This window comes from Liolophura sinensis, chromosome 5 (assembly GCF_032854445.1).
Source record: "Liolophura sinensis isolate JHLJ2023 chromosome 5, CUHK_Ljap_v2, whole genome shotgun sequence".
In the NCBI taxonomy this organism is placed as follows: Eukaryota; Metazoa; Mollusca; class Polyplacophora; order Chitonida; family Chitonidae; genus Liolophura; species Liolophura sinensis.
The window spans coordinates 2581388-2599642 of record NC_088299.1 but is presented as its reverse complement, the minus strand read 5'-3'; the positions used below and the strand labels follow the sequence as shown (position 1 = coordinate 2599642).

Below are 18255 nucleotides of genomic sequence, written 5' to 3'. Positions count from 1 at the left end.
AACTTGACAAAGGTACATGTTATCGGTTTTTATTTACTATTTATATATATTGCTCCTTCAAGATTTGTTGGGAACTGAAGCTTAGTTTAGAAAACTGGGTCTTTGTGGTTACTGACTTAAAATGCACTTTCTTGGTCTACAAGTGGTACAGCAGTCTGTGGATTGCCGTGGGTCCACCCCCCCCCCCCCCCGTGGCTCTGTTTTGTTTCTTCTCACCGTAATGCTGGTCGCTGTCGTATAAGAAAATATTCTACGGCGTATTACACCAGTCCAATAAATAAATAAGTAATATACGAATCTCTTAGATTATGACCAGCCCGGATAGCAGTTGGTAGAGCGTCCGTTTCGGGAGCGGTAGATCCAGGATCTGGGTCGAAAATGAGCTGTTCTGCATTTTAAGCTCACCGTGTCGGAAATGTGGGTGTTCTATGCTCTACGTGAGAAAATTTACAAGTGCCTTCCAACAATCGGGTTTGTGGAGGGAGGACCGTTCAATTAGACCTCTCATTTAAAAACAAAAAAAAATTAAACCAGCGAATTCAGGATTCGCACACACAAAACATGCACGCAAAATTATCTCTGGCAAACGTTATGTTTGGGCTAATGGTAAATCATTAAAAGTTTGGTTCCGGATCCGGGTTCAGGACTTCATTATTTGATTTGGATAGGGATTCTTCCCTATTTGGAGGACAAATACTGAGAACTGGGGTTCAATCCTAAATAGATTCGTACTAAAGACTAACATCAGTAATCTTGCTGCTCAGTATGAGAAAACGAGGCCAAGTATTGATCGACCAGGTGTCCATACAATGTGACTGGATGGAGCGTCATGTCTGGTGTCCATGGCATGGCGTTCCAGTGAGGCAGCACTGTGTCGTTATTGGATCTGGTCTGATGCGAGGGCAACCCGTCGTGATATGAGCGACGTTAAACCCAAATCAAACAAAACATGCACAAGATTATGTTGTAATGATCCACGGGGAGGTTTGCACTCGCGTTGTGCCTTATAATTCAGAAGAAAAAATGTGGATCGAACCGAACGACATGGTTAATGGTAAATCAAAAGAGTCTTGTAAATTTGAAAAAAACATTTAATCTTACTATCCAACAAAGCCATTCATAAAAAAAAAAGCATCATGGACAGAGTTGTGTTCAAACTTGCACATTTGTACACTCGTATACAGAAGTAGAATCTAATTCTAGTACTTTCCGATGTCGTGTCTGGCACTGTGCAGTTATCTGATGCCTTGAATATCTACTAGCAAACGGTCAAGAAGTAGCCCTAAATATGATGTCATGGAGATCTATTGACAAATGGTAAAGCAATTAATCGGAAAGAAGCTGTTTAAATTGTGATATTCTGGTTAACGTTGAATCAGTATTTTTAAATGTCGAAAATATCTACTTGCAGTTGGTCCAACAGTATTGTCAAATGTCCTGAAGATCTACTGGCAACCAGTCCAGCAATAAATCAGGTGCTAATATCCTTCTGGCAAAGTTCTAGTCATTCTCATAAAAATCTGGGGTGGACCATAAAAAGTAAGCTCAGATGTTAAAGGTACTAAAGGCGGCGGTCTACACAGCAAAGAAATGTTTGTTTTATTTTGGACCACATTCATGGTGCTGAAGTGTCCAGCAGTCTCCAGATATGATTTCAAACGTTTGACGGCATGTCACAATTTGTTCCATGATTATGTACCCTTTTGTGGTCCACATTTACCTCCCAAAGCACTCCGCATAAATCACCACTTCCGGTCAGCAGGATGAGATCTGAAGTCCTCCACAATAACTGACATGGTCTTGGAATACGCGACAAAATGGGCACCAATACGCGACAAAATGGGCACCAATACGCGACAAATTGGGCACCATAGTCTGTGCTGATAGGAAGATCAAATGTTCTGAGGATAGTTCACGTCAAATACACATTGTATTACGCGAGTAATTTGATCTGAAAACAGACAAAAATATAGCAGATAACAAAAGGGCCCATTACCACTTTAGACTTAAGTCAAAAATTTGAAACATAATTTTAGAGCTTATTAGCCCTGTAAATTTAAAATTTTGATCACCTCATCAATGCTATCTTAGGACAAATGTATCAAGATTCCAACTTCCATTACCGAAAACTTAACATTGTGGTAACGTTTTAAAATTTTGACTTAAGCCAGAAATGTCTTTGTGGAATCGGCCCCAGGATTATAAATTACAGAAGTTTTTAAAGTTAGGATTATATAATTATAAAACTCGATATATTGTAATAACAAGGTGCCATGTGACTTGTGGCAGTTAATGGCTGTATATATTCCTTGGCTGCATGCTGTTTAGAGCTGTTCTCGAGATCGTTTTTCACTTACACCGTACGGTGGTCAGGCCTATGGGCGAAGACCACCGGAGTGATCCATGATCCTTCACTAGACACTAAACTTAAATCCACAGCCGAACTACATGTAATAAAATAGCACGGATTAGACAGTTGGTGTATTTTTACCTGATATCCTACGTATCATCCTAGGTTTGTTTTTCCAGCAGACTCCCACCCAATAGACCGGAAGTCCGGCAGCGACGATGAGAATGGCCAGACCCAACTTCCGCGGACGTGTATAAATGGCTAACGCTTCCACAAAGATAGTGACGAAAAGTTGCGAAATGGGAATGGCCAAATTTAGCTGAAAGAGATTTAAGAAAATTAAACACTTTGTTCACGTCAGAGAATGAATACATCAAAACTTTCACTCACATTAGGGCTGACTCATTGGAACAGTGTCAATTACAAATACTGGAATCTCTATATTTTGTCGACTTCCATCCCTGTGCTCCTGATACCACGCCCGTCACATTTCATCAGATGCTCTAAACGCAAACATCTTTTACCCATATGGAACTTTTGCTACCATGTTTATTTGTTTTGTTCATTTTCTCAAAAAACTCACAACTATTCATTATTGTAAAATTGTATTTATGTAGAGTTATTAGTGCGGCGGCGAATTTCATACAGAACTGTTAACAATAACAGCTGCACTTATATGTGTATTATCTATTTAACTGGTGTTTTACGCCGCACTCAAGCCCACCACCTTCTGCAGGATGCTGGGAGATTTTTTCACGTACGACCGGAAAGGAGGCCAGCTTCAACTGGACTTGAACTCACAGCCACCGCATTGGTGATAGTCATTGCACTGCAGTAGCACCCTAACCACTCGGTAGCGGAGGCCCTGCTGCACTTACAAATAATGTTTTAAAAAGGCCTTACTTTCAGCGGTCGGTGAATATTTGGCTGGGACCATCGGAGGAAGAGCAGGCAGCAAACAACGGTAAGGGATAGGAAGATGGAAAAGAAACTGATGAAGTCGACGAGAAGTGACACAGAACCGGTGAACAGCATGGTCAGAGAGATGAGCAACTGTGGAAAGGAAAGGCACGGGTTGTCACGGAACAATACGTCCAACAGTACGACATCAGAGTGACGTCCCTTTGCGATGTGACGACGTCGCCACTTTACGGCACAATAGAGTAAATCTGCCGGTTTAAACATGGTCACCTCATGTCAATTTACCTCAGTCAGGGTTTTATTCTAACTATTCACGTAAGTGCTTGCATAGTAGCAATTCACACGCCCCCTAGAACCCTGGCTTAGGCAGAATTAGATAAAAAAAAGTGATGTTAATTACAATTTATTAGACGTCACTGGTCTAGAAATACTCAAAATGCTGTGTTGTCATCACATTTAATATACAATCACATTAAAACAATTCAAAGAGATTAGGCCTCGGGGATGCAAGTCTACCAGCACTTGGAGTATATTTGTAATTTTGATGTCTTTAGAAATTAGCTAGTATGGGAACCTGACAACTACAATGTGTGTTTCCTCTGCTTTGTGTTTGATGGACGCAGGATTCTAAACAGGAAGCAAATAAAACCACGTGCTCACCAGTAGGCCAATGGCAGGCCAAGGCGTCAGGTACTTCCGGTTGATCATGCAGAAGACTCGAGGGAGATGACCGGACCTTGCTGCGGCGAATGCTAATCTGTGGGAAAAGAAAAAAATACAGCACTATCCACAGTAAAAGTCCATACTGGGGTTTGGCAACATTTCGAATCTAAGCGGCAAGTCCGACATACGTATACCATCCATAGACAATGAAGGAATGTCCCAAAGTTGATAATCGAGAGACACATTTCAAAGGTAATTCACGTGTTCCCAAAAAAATATGAGAAAAATAACCAGATAGACAGTCCTCTGGTCTCCAGTCTTCGAGGCCGACGCTCTATCATTAGGCCACCAAAGTTGTCGGTTACACGTATGATGGTGACTGTCCGTCATGCAGCGAAGATAGCCGTTGTTCTAGGCAAGATGTGTCCACAGACTGAATTAAATCACAATGGTGTTTGTTGGCAAATGTGTCAGTGTGCCACTATCGGAAAGTACAGATGAAAAATAACTTTCTTGTTTAACTCTCAGATCAGCGATAGGCCTTACACAAGATCGAACAAAGAAACACGACGACGCTTACAGCCCCCAAATCCGGGTGGAATATTCCGGCTTTCAAAGGCTAGTCAGTCCACGTAAATATAGAATCCACCGTTAAGATCAATTCCCCAATCTACGGATGACAGTCTTATAAGTGGTTTATTCACCAACTGCCTGTTAATGTGTAACTTCTCAGTGGCGTCTGTGATGCCGAGGTGTCGAGCTATGTTTCATGCCTCAGAAATATACACAAAGTCCTTTTCAGGGTAAACCCGGATGAAATGTACGTAATCGCACAAAGACAATGAGCGATACAGGCTTCAACATAACGTCTCCAAAAATAGTAAGTGGCGAAACACAAGCTCACAAAGTGTTCTGTACAGAAAATGGAGTACAAGTGTTGAATGGCATGAAAGCCCATGTCTCCAAACCCAGCAAAATTCTTAACGGTGGATGACGGTAAATGTGACTGCTCTCAAATGGACTTGAATAAATGATTGCTTTCAAGTGAACTTGATTAATAGCTAAATATTTATAGACTAACGTACAAAATATTCTGGATGGTTTGATCGTCAACAGGTTTACAACACCGATGCATATGTATACCCTGTTTAACAAAGCCTTGAGAACGCTCAACTGAATTACAGTGCAGGATATAACGTACAAAAGGGGGGAAATGTAGGTCAGGCATTGACATAGTAAAATAGAAAAAATGTATAATACAATATTTAAAGGCGGGGTGCCAGCTAAATCGCTAACAGACCTTATAATCGAGGACATGGTAGGTGCTTTTTTCTCTGCTAGTGGAAGCCTTACCTGGAATGACCTAAGATGGAAGCATTTAGTACGCCAATGGCCGCAACGGCCACCAGAATGGAGATGACAGGAGTCAGGGGCGGGGCCACACGATCCGTAAACATCTTAGAGACAAACAATAACATATAACACTTTAAGCTCCCATACATTGCACACGAAAGTCACACTTAAAATCTTTTCACTTGTGGTCTTAGAAGAACAAAGCTGTTGCTGGATAGAATTGAAATGGAATACCGAAAGTAACATTTTCAAATGACCTGTTCTCTTGTCCAGCACTACCTATTTATTTATTTATTTATTTATCTGTGAGCCAAGTTGGCATTGCCTAAGCTACGTTTTCAGCAAGATGTATTCATGCCTGCACTATCATCAACCCTAGCTACAAAAGTGTTGTTTTAGCATGATTAGCTTACAGCTGACGGCTATAGTCCTGAATTGATTCAGTTATTCGTAGCACAAACAAACATTTATTTGTTTATTTATTCAATTGTTTATTTACTTATTTATTTATTTCAATGATGTGTGACACTGCACTCAAGAATTTTACACTTATACGATGGTGGGTAGCTTTATGAGAAAACCACCGACTTTCCCTCGGTACCTGACACACTTACTGATCTACAACCGCAGTCGATAAACACTTTTAGGAAGAATACAAAGGTAAATATCGATGTTCCACCTTTAAAAACCGTTCCTACGCTGCAAAGTCTACGGTCTTACTGGTTTGCGATGAGAACCAAGGCTCCTGTGAAGTCTACGATGCACTCACCAAGGCTACGGCGTTAGAGTGGATCATCTCCTGTGGTGTCAGAAGTGTCAGGTAGGCCATGTTGTTGAGGATGTAGAACCCGATCAGGACGGCAAACGAAGTGTACAGGGACAGTGGTACGTCTCTGGGGCAAAAAACTTATTAATTTGTATTTCATAGTTGCCTAACTCAAGAATTTTTCACTTTTACTATCGAAGTTAGTTTAATAAAGAATTTTCGCGTATATGGTGGTAGTCAGAATTATGGATTACATGTATACTAAAAGACGCAATGTACCAACGAATGGCCACCAGAATGGAATCATTGGAATGAAATCACATGAACGGGTTAATCCACAAATTCTCTGTTCATGATTAGATAAGACCTATCTGTAGAGTGCTACCTAAGCCCATATCATATTATAAACGACCTGAAAGATTTTGTACCTAATTCTGCTTAAAACATTGTGTTGGGGTGGGGGGGGGGGCATGTAAATTTCTGCTATTTACGCATTTACATAAACAGTCAGAATAAAACCTTGACTGGGGTAAATAGACAAGAGGCCGTATTTCATCAGTTACGTGTGACCATTTGCCAGCTACCACACAGTCGTCGCTACTCTGGTTTTACTCTCTATGCTGTACGTTTTTAATTATATTAAGCCATAATCATTCATTTAGTTTGAAAATTCATATATACAAATGACACAATGACATCGGGCGTTTAGGTGAAAAGAAGCTCTGCTGTATCTTACCGACTAGGTCTTTTGACTTCCTCCAGCAGGCTTGATAATACCTGCCTTATAATGATAAAACTTGTAATTATCATTGTTATATTGTAATAACATAGCTGACTTACGCAGTACAGACAAATGTGTCACAAGGACTATTAAAAAAACCCACCCAGTGTGAACGAGTTGGAAATATGAGAGCGATAATGTAAATATAAATATTGAAATTCCAATGCTGTACAAGCTGTATGTGGGGCCCCAATAGTAAAGTGCAATTGAATGTAATACTGAGAGACAGAGAGGTTTTCAGATTTTCAGATGTTTTTCAGTGAAAATTTCACTTAGAAATCTGCTTCACCAGCCACCATAGGTAAATATTCCAGCAAAGATTGCCATAGCAAATCCGCCTGGGTCGGTGGTCGTGCCCGCAAACATGTCATCGAAATTAGCCCTCTCTCCTGTGTAGGGATAAAAAAAATGAAGACACTGACATGTAGAGAACAATAAAGTAGGTCGCAGTAATTAACGGTAATTAACAGTACTTAGTAAGCTAACTACATAAATTATTCTGCCAAAAATAGCATGCGATTCCAAGCTGTGTAAAGTCACCTGCTGTAAATGACACAGGATTAAAAAAGATCTCCATCGGGATTTTTGAAGAAAAGCCAAGTCCAGGTCATACTGCTCTCTCTTTCTGGCAGTACATAAGTTCTGCCAGCAACCTGTTGACGCCCGTGGGTTTATCTCGGGCTCTGCCTGATAACTTCCCACTATAACGCTGGCTGCCGTAGTATAAATGAAATATTTTTGAATACGGAATAACCACCAGTCAAATAAATAGCTCAGGTGAGGAAAAGCATGCTGATCATGTGAAATTTACCTTACACAATCTCAGGCTAATAGCCATCAAAGAAGGAAGACAACATTTTATATACACTGCTGCTCATAAATTTAAAATAAAAATATTTCAGGCCCTATCTTCAAATTTATTTCTCTCTGAGCGCCTCAGTAATTATATTAGAGCCGGTTAATGATTTTATAATGCGTGCCCACGACCTGAGTGAAACAAATTCATGCAAATCTTGAATTATGTAACAAAGCCTTCTGCTGGGAGCTATAAAGGACCAGACGTCTGATGTTTTGTTCTCTTCCTTGCGCAAATCCCGTATGAAAGGAGCTCACGTTCTTCACGATTGGCTGTTACCTTCACAACAAAAACTGACACATAGGTTTTCTAGGATATGCCGAGCCCAACGGCATTGCCAATACGCCAATGAGTGCCTGTACTCCAACGGAGAAGGTAAAACAAGCCGAAGTCACCGATTTGGTCGGCATATTACAGGGTGCGGTCTATAAAATCCTCCAACGTCATCGAGAGATGGGTTATTTTTAGGACACGAAAATCTCCAGCACGACCACACTACCAGACGAGATGATCGCCGATTGCTTAATATGTGCAGTAGAAACCGGAAAATGCCAACGAGCCGTCTTCGTCGTTTGTGGAGAAGGCACTATGGAATCCACGTTTCCCGCCAAACTGTGAACTGAAGATTGCCACAACATGGTTACCGAGCAAGACGAAAGACCAAATGTTCACGCCTAAGTGCTCAACACAGACTTGCTCCAATACGCTGGGCTAGAGAGCACAGAAGATAACTGCCCGGGCACTGGCAACATGTCGTCTTTACGGACGAGAACCACTACGTCATTGACCGTGTAGATCGAAGATAAAGGGTTCGACGATTACGTGGTGAGAACCTCAGAGATGACTATATTCAGGGAGGGGCTCAAGATGGTGGCACTTCAACGATAATATGGGCCGGTATTAATGATGGAGGGAAAACGCCGCTGGTGATGCCGGAAGGAAACGTCAACGCCATCGTGTGCGTGGGCATTCTGGGAAACCACTGCCTTCCACTCGCAAGAAGGGTTTATGGAAACAAATCATGACTGCAAGACGACAACGCTAGGCCGCACAGGGCAGCTGCAGTGACAGAATTTCTTCAAGCCTTCTTCCTCCAAAGATATCAACCCTATCAAGCATGCCTGGGATGTCTTAGGCCGAGCCATCAATGGCAGGAACAATCAGCTCCAAAATCAACAAAAGTTAGCTGAGGCTCTTGACTGAGTGGGAAGCCCCGCCCATTGACATCATTAACAACCTTGTGGAAAGTGTACCCCCAACGTCTTGAGGCCCCGATTTCCTCCAGGGGTGGCCGCACTCGGCAGTAATGATTGTGCTCTCAGTCTTTAGTTCAGGCTGAGTATGCAGTTCTGAAGAGACTGAACAATCAAGTATTGTGGTGATATACACCTCAGATGTCATAAATACATGTAACATATACTATAAGAATCAATCTAAACTGACGACCAAAAGAAACTTTACAAAGAGTTCAAATCAATTTATTTTGCCAAAGCAAAAAACAGGATGACTGAAGTTTAATATATTGAAAAGACCAATGACTTTAGATATTGAAGTCTCGAGTAAGAACGGACCAAGCAGCCCTCAAATCATTTTACAAGTGAACAAGTGAAAGTTGATTATTTCTAAAATTAGTCAATATCAAAACCTATCAATATCACGTGTGGCCACCCCTTACTTCAATGCATGCAAAAACTCTCTGACGCATAGAAAAAGTCAGTCGTCTGATGAGATGACTAGGGATTCGTTGCCATTCATCTTGGAGAACGAACACCAGTTCTTTTTGCTTGGTTGCAAGGTGTGGCCGTTGTCTTACTCGACGACCCATGATATCCCAAAGGTGTTCTATGGGGGACATATATGGGGAAACGTGCAGGCCACGGCAAGACGTTGACATCATTGGCATCCAGGAAGTTCTGCACAACTCCAGTTGTATGGGGTCTGGCGTTGTCATATTGGTACAGGACACCACCTGGCTGCTGTTGAATCAGGAGGTAGAATTTCATCCACGTGACGTTGAGCTGTTACCGTAGGTGATGAAAAGTGGTGTCCGTTCCTCTCCACAAATCCCATCCCACACCATCACGCTGCCGCCATCAAACGGTACCCACCTCCTGGACGCATGATGCAGCCGTTCGTTTGCCTCTTCGACGTTTGCCATCGGCTCGGAACAGGCAGAAGCGGCTTTCATCCATGAAAACAACACGTTGCTAATCACGTCGCTGTCAACGGCGTACAATTCGAGCCCACCTGTCAACAACTGCCCTCTGAATGGTCGATAGGCCCTAATTCCGTGAGCTATGATTCTCCTGGACCTAAGGCTTTTATTGACGATGACGTCACTGTCAGGAAGCGGTTCGACAGGTGTAAGGTGCGCAGGTATCCGTCTTCTCTGGGCGTAGTTACCCTAGACTTGCCTGTTCTTGGCCTGTCCGATGTCTGCCCTGTCTGTCTGTAACGTTGCATGAAGTTTGACACAGTTACACGAGAGCAGCCGAAGGTTCTTGCAACGTGGGCATGGGTGGCTCCCATGGATACCATACCCAGGGCCCTCTCGCGTTGTTCTGGAGTCAATCGAGAAATTACTTTGGTGGTTTTTAGGTCAGTGTGCAAGTCCAGCACACTGTGTGTAAAGTTTTTATACCACTTATTACCAACAAATTCGTGTGGACGTATATGACAATTGTTGCACATGGGCATATGCTTCGTACAATGTTTTCCTACAATAATTTGGTATTAATTTGCTACAAAGGCTGGTTAAATTTAACTCACGGAGTCGTAAAGTTTCTTTTGGCCGTCAGTTTATAAAAGTGGTAAAAATATTTCATTCCAACTTGAGCAACAGTGTAGTATAGTTTGGTCGATCGGTGTCAAGCATACAGTACACAATAAGGAAGTGTTTAGGCTTATATATTACAGTAGCCAACACTGACTGAAATGATATTTGCAACATAGGTATAAAGCATGAAGGGTGGGCACGAGAAACTGAGGTGCGAGACAATTTAATGTATGAGTCAGGTGTGGGACAATTACACGTGTGACTATGATTGATATTTAAGACAATGCAGTGTGTGATAGTTGGGTGTGTGACAATGCAGTGTGAGACAATGCGGTGTGAGACAATTGGTCTTGTGACAAGGAGATGTGTGACAATGGGGGTGTGTGTGTGCGGCAATGAGTTCTGAAGGAGTTGCAAGGAACAACATAAGGATATGATGGTATAATATATTGACGCTGAAACGTTCTACCATACAACTACTAACATAAATTTACTATAGACGAGCTTCTAATTATCATAATTTGCTTAGAATGTTCGGTTAAGGTCTGTAACGCTCGTCATTTTTTGAACTGTATCAAATACCGCTTAACCTGGGGATAGGGGCCGTAAAGGCAGCATGATGCCTTTATGAACAGTTGCAATCAAAGCGCGACTGAGATACCTTGTTTAATTGTTATTTGACCTGGAACTCATTCATGGACTACGGATTTGAACTTTGATATGGAGTTCATGCCTGGAACATCCTCTGTCTGCCGGGCATCATTGAAAACTGATGACCACTTCTTTCTTGTGTGTTACCAGCTTTATCTCCTATTTGTATAATTTCTTACATACCTTTGTCTTTGGAAACTAGTGTTAAACGTTGTTTTGGACATGGATCTTGCGATTATCGACTTGGAACGCCGCTTACGGGCTACGAATGGTATACGAATGTCGGACATGACCCCTATATATATTTACCAAAATAAAGGTTATGCGGTCATAATTTCGGATCAACATTGAAACTGATCATTCACTGACCTTGTGCAAACTGGATCAAACCGACGATGATCAAGATCAACATGGCCACCATCTTGGTTCCGCTCAGGAACGTTTGGACACGGGTGATGTACTTCATGTACAGACAGTTGATCACAACCACAGTGACTGGAGAACAAATACAGGGTGATAAGATGAAAATACAGACTGTTGATGACAACCACCGTCACTGGAGAACAAATACAAGGTGACAAGAAGAAAATACAGACTGTTGATCACAACCACCGTGACTTGAGAAGATTGACAGGACGATAATATGAAAAATACAGACAATTGCCAACAACCACCGTGACTGGAGAAGAGGGACAAGACAATAAGGCGAAAGTACAGACAGTTGATCACAAGTACCGTAACTGGAGAACAAATACAGGATGATAAGATGAAAATACAGAATGTTGATGACAACCACCGTGACTGGAGAACAAATACAAAACGATATAACGGCGAAAATACAGTCAGTTGATCATAACCATCGTGACGGGATCACAAAGACAAGACGACAGGGTTAAATTACAGACAAATGGTCACAACACCGTGACGGCAGTACAAAAACAAAACGGCAAGGTGAAAATGCAGACAGCTAATCACAAAATACAGCATAAATACAAGACAGTTATCACAGTCCCTATGACTGGAGACAAAACACAAGGCGATAGGGCGTAGGGGGGGGGGGGGGGGGCACAGAGAGTTGATCATAACCACCCTAACTAGAGCACAAATACAAGGCGATGGGAGGGACAACTACAGGCGGATGATCACAATCACTGTGACCAGAGAGCAAAGCCAAGACGATAAGTTTGGGTAGAGACAGTTGATCATAACCACCGTGACCTTAGAACAAGGACAAGACGATAGGGATTGGGGACCTAATAGTTTGGAGACAGCTGAATATTAACCACTGTGACTGGAGAACAAAGACAAAAAAATAAGGCGAAAGTACAGAGAGTTAATCACAACCTACTGAGGCTGGAGCACAACGACAAGATGAAAAAGGTGAAAATACAAACAACTTCCGTCACGGGAGTACAAAGACAAGACGACAAAGTGAAAATGCAGACAACCAATTACAACCACCGAGGCTGAGGCAAACGACAAGACGACACAGTGAAAATGCAGATACCTGATCACAGCCACCGTGACGGGGACACAAAAACAAGGCGATCTGGTGAAAATGGCGACAGCTCATTACAACAGTCTTGTCTAGGGCTCAAGAACAAGACAATGGAACTAAAGATAGGAATGGAGAAGCGTAGCCAATAAACCGTTAACCACTACATCGTGTTTCAAATTTCTGCCATTTCATGAACATACTCAAGACTTAATATGCTTTCACCACTGAAGCGTACCAATGTCCAGATTAACATACAATTTATGTACCGTTCCTCTCAAACATTTAATATCAACAAAGTTAGTTTAAAATCTAAGATTTTGAGTATGTCCACTAACCCTGCTTTTTATAATCATACAGCATCTCATTCATGTGTACTCAAGTATATTCAGACCCAGTCCGAGGGATAACGAAGCGATCTTGGGCTTAAGTCAAAATTCCAGATCATTTTATAATTGCTATTTCTGATGTTACAAGCTCAAAATATCGCAAGACAACGTAATTTCTAGATAAGTTATTCTACGACAAATTTCAGCAAAAATAAAGGAATATACTGAATTTAAATGATTAAAATTTAAAATTCGACTTAAATCTAGGATAGCTTCGTGATCCCGGGATCAGAGGTTTAATTGTTTAAATGCCAATATGATATGAATATGGCTCAATGTAACCTGCCACTTCCATTATTTTTCAAGATATGAGCAAATTACGAAAAACTGACATGAAATAACTATAACATATAACTATAATATAATTTAACCAGCGGATTTCAGAGATTGCGTATTCCACTTTATGTGTACAAATATCATCCATGGATTAAGCTGGTTCAAAACTTGATTTATGGCCTGTACAGTTTATCTATTAAATAGGACAAAATATTAAACCGGTTACTGCACATAAATCAGCAACCAATCGGATTCAAAGAATTAGTTAAATATGCAAAAGGTAAGGCAGGGATCCTACCAGTTTTTGTAGAGCCTGACGTAACATCAAATGACGGTGCTTGTCAGGCTGTTCGCGCAGTCTGACGTTCGTTATAGACTGAGTGTCTTACGCGAAAGCAAAGATTTTGTGATGTCTGAGTACACATCTTGTAGATACAAATGTGACTGTAAATTGTCAAACTTTACCTACTATCCATGTTAACATGTCGAGTTATCTTAATATTGTAATCAATGATTACCTTCGAAATATACCTGTGAGATGTTTGAGGTATAGGGAGCCTGGAAACATAAATATGAAAGCTAATAAGAAGTTGTCCTTTCGGCACTTGGAGACTAAAAAAAGGGGTAAAACAGGACAAGGGAGAACCTTCAGTCTCTGGCATTTGTAAAGAAAACGATTGTGTATGCAAGCCATCTTATAAATACTAATGGTCACACAAGAGCCAAGCAAGTTGTGAACGTCTTACAAAATGTAGGTCGACTTGATGACCTAAATAATGATGAGAAATACGTTATTGTTCCCGCCAACAAAGCTCAAAACAATATTACATTTGTCTGGTAGAACTATTGCTATCATGCTTTTGTACAACAACAATCCTTCTGGGAGGAAACTTTCTGGTTTCCTCCCACCATAATGCTGGCCGCCGTCGTATAAGTGAAATATTCTTGAGTACGGCGTAAAACACAAATCAAAGAAACAATTCAATCTTATCTCATCGAAAGGTGCCCATATGCACCTTCACACCACACCAATATACAGCATCCACAGACAAAGCTCGCTTTATTGCGGAGTCAAGAAGCTGTATCACCAAACTTGTACTTGTCCTCTTCACGAGGGAGCTGTAAAAGGTAGAGTCATTTTGGAAAACATATTTGCAAAAAAGTTGCAAAAAAATCCATACGTTAGCTACATGTGGATTTTTACTAAAACTCAAACGTCTCACTGAAGAACTAGACGTTCAATGTGTTTTGGGACATATCCACATGGTATTTCACTACTCTAAATACCACTATTTCCTCTCAAAGATTTAACTGATGGAATTTTATCATCAATTGTTTTTAGTTAAATAAAACCGGTCATTGCTGTATTAACGTCAAAGGCAACAAAATCTTCTTCAGTTCCACTACATACTAGTGTTACGGCTTATAGCATGTCTTGTTCATAGAGTTGCTTGAATCTTTCATTAAAGGACAAGACCACTAACAATCGAAGTAGGCATCACTAAATAGACCACTTAAAACTGTATATAAATATGCTTTCATTTATTTTTTTCAGATTTTTGTGAAAAGAGTGAAAGGCGCTCACACATTTGAATTCTAAAGTGGGCTTTGTGGACCATACTGTCAGAGGTCACAGGAAGTTTTCTGAACTGTTTGACGACACCTAATGTTGGAACGAGTCTTTTTACCCATGAGTGAAAGATTGCTGAAATAATGTTCCCAAAAATGCCTTCATTCTCATGAACATCAGGAAAAAAAGGTGATGTAACGTCAGAGTTCCTATAGATCGTCAGTATGGCTCATAAAGCCCATCATAGTTTTCAAATGTTTGAATGCCTTTCAACACTCATAGAAAAATCAAAAAAAAAATGAAAGTATTTTTACGCATAGTTTTCAGTTGCCTGTATGATGAACCTTACGTCACAATTTAGCTTTTTTTTAACTTTAAATAACATCAGTATGAAAACCCATGTTCCTACCAGCAAGGTTGATACTGAGCTGTAGGCTTCGTATTCTCCCTTCCCTGACTATAGATACCAAATTGTTCAGAAACCTACTTTTTCGACTGGAAATGATGGCAATGGCAATGCGGTTCGCGTTCCTCAGCTAGGGGATTTTCCGCCGGCCAGTCAGGAGCGGTAGATCCAGGATCAATCCTGGGTCGAGTCACACCTAAGACTTTAAAAGAGGAAGTTGTAACATCCTCGCCTGGCGTTCAGCATGAAGGGAATAGAGCAACGACTGGTTCACCCGTATCAGTATAATGGCTCGGGCGGGGCAGCTTACTTGCCTTCGGTAAGTCGTCTCAGTGAAGCAGCACTAGATGAAAAAAAAAGCGGTGGAAATCCATCCTGCAACGAGGAGGCACATTGCATGCGCTCTAAGGACTCCTTCGTCGTCATTTGACTGAAAAATTGTTAAGTACGACGTGAAACTTCAAGCACTCACTAACTCACTCACTCACCCCGCCGGCCAGTGAACGCACTTCAGCATCAGTAACTTCGGAGCATTGTAAACCGGAACCTGACTGGGACGTGAATCATGCATATCTTAGAACCCAGGCTCAGGGCTTTGAAGAGTTAATAAGGCTAAGTAATTCAAGGTAAATGATGTTGGACATCGCTAGCTTTATTAAACGACACAGCTTTGAACTCGACAATTGACATTGGCTGAAATATGTATAGTGGTACATATACCTACCCAGGGTCCAGGCTGTAAGTAATTTGAGGACGGTCTCCGGGGGGTCACAGTTTGGGTAGAATGGTTTGACCAGGTATAGAACGGCAGTGTGAGCCATGATAACCCAGAAGGGTCCCACAATAAGGCATATGTATCCCCACATGATTATGAAGGCGGGCAGACTACCGAACACGATCAACACGAAGGCGTAAGGACCGCCGGCTTTCGGGTAAATCGTCCCGACCTCGGCAAAACACAGGGCCAGGAGTAAACATGTCAGGCCGCTCACCAATAAAAATATGAAGAAGCCACCGATGGAGCCGATGTTCGCCAGAATGTCTGAGGGACGGATAAAGATGGCGATGTGTCCCGTTAAGGCTATGAGAATTGCCGTGCACTGTTTAAAGTTAACTGTTTTCTTCAGTTCGGTCGCCTGTCCGCTCTGCGGTGAAGTCGCCATATTGGTGAGAAGTCCCTCAACTTCCGTCACAGGTCATGCATGTACGTGCAGAGGCTGATTGTGAGGATTCTATTGATCTTAGGAAGGTGTTGTCAGGTGTCTTGGAAAGCAGTATGATATCCTACGAGGAAAATGTTAGTTTCAGCACCAAAAATAATATTTACACACGCATTTTTATCTGCAAAAATGCAATGTTTTCAGTGAAGTTTTAGGTCATTTACCGCATGTCAGTAATATAATATTTTAAGACACAGCCTATATCATTAGCACAATATTGTAAAACAAAGCCTATGATTGATATATATAGTATTGTAATACAATATATCGTCAAACTTATATTTTGAAAACTGAGCCTATAAATAATAAACATTTTCTCTATTAAAATCATCGATATATAATATCATCAATATAATATTGTAACAAATCCTACCAATTCTCAGCACTGGAGTCGGTGCTATATCCAGAGAGACTACTCCCTAATAACGACAATACTGTTAAACCCTACCAATGTTATAGAGTATATCTCCACAGTCGAAATCGTTCAATGGTATGTATAATTGTAAAGGCCTTTACATACCGCCATCTTCCTATAGCATCTATTCACTCTGATACAAATATTCGCCCCAGATTTAAACCGCCCTCAAAAACACATTATTCAGTATGTATGTAGCTATCGTACGTAAACACAGTATTCATTGTAAAGTGATACTCTTTGAATTTAGTCAACAGCAAATACGAACAAAGGACGTCCCTAACAGAACCACGTGATCACACTCTCCACGGCACGATTGTTAAAATTCGTCATTAAGTCTACATGACGACAAATGTGGCCTTTTCCCACTGTATAACCGCAGCCTCTACACTATCATTCATGTTCACGTTTTAAGTCGCAAATGTCAGATGTACCAAATGGAAGTTTTTACAAATACACGCCAACACAACAGTTTTGAAAGCACATCTTCTGAAGCTTGTCAGAATGGTTTCTATCGGTCATATGGGGCTTCTGTGATTATCATTGGTTTCAGTATGGGGTGGGTTTCTCGATGGACAACCTTGGATTTTAGCTAATGAATTCTAATAAACTATATTTGTCCCAATATTGGTAGACATTCCATCTCATAAAACCATAAAAACACGGGTATTAAAAATATGTCCGGAAAATAAACGTTATGAATCTTGACGATAAAAGAATTAAAAAAGAGTCAAATATGTATTTTGTTCTGATTCACGCCCTGATTTTGTCACCAGAAATTTCCTAAAACGTATCGCTGTCTGACACATCACAGCTTGCGGGTCTTAAGTAGCCCTTAGTGGGACCTGCCACAATAGCACAGTTGGTAGAAGGTCCGCTTCGGAGACGGTAGATCCAGGTTCAGTCCTGAGTGGAGTCACACCTCAGACCCCGAAAAGGCGGAATTTGTTACTTCCTCGTTTGGCGTTCAGCATTAAGGGGATAGTGCAACCCGTATCAGTATAATGGCTCGGGCGGGGCTGCTTACTTTCCCTAGCACTGGAAATCCGTCCTACAACAAGGAGGAACATTACATACACTCCAAGGACTCCTTCGTCATCATATGTCTGAAAACCTTGTTCCAGAACCTTCGCCTTTGGGACTGGAATAGCCTGACACATACCGCTCCCCCTTCTCACCTCCCCCTCGACATTTGACTAAGTAGCGTCGTGATGTGACCGAGATAATGTTGAAAACGATTAGATCCAAATCAAACAAACATCATATGCAGAATATTATCCCTTTGTAGTGATTGAAGGGAATTTAAATGCTGCTACCCGGAAGTTTGCACAATCAAACAGTACAAAATTATGAATCACAAATCCAAC

The 18255-nt window shown here is 41.3% G+C and overlaps 1 protein-coding gene across 1 annotated transcript; it reads right to left on the bottom strand.

Moving 5' to 3' along the window:
- Positions 1 to 1145: 1145 nt before the first annotated feature.
- On the bottom strand, positions 1146 to 16972 carry LOC135465946 (asc-type amino acid transporter 1-like). Its single transcript, XM_064743327.1, has 10 exons — positions 16847 to 16972; positions 15978 to 16537; positions 11487 to 11612; positions 8160 to 8309; positions 6057 to 6178; positions 5288 to 5391; positions 3932 to 4028; positions 3254 to 3403; positions 2492 to 2669; positions 1146 to 1951 (listed from the first exon to the last, which is right to left on the bottom strand). Exons 2-10 carry the CDS (start codon positions 16414 to 16416, stop codon positions 1893 to 1895), a joined length of 1425 nt encoding a protein of 474 aa, XP_064599397.1. The 5' UTR covers positions 16417 to 16537; positions 16847 to 16972; the 3' UTR covers positions 1146 to 1892.
- Positions 16973 to 18255: the final 1283 nt, after the last annotated feature.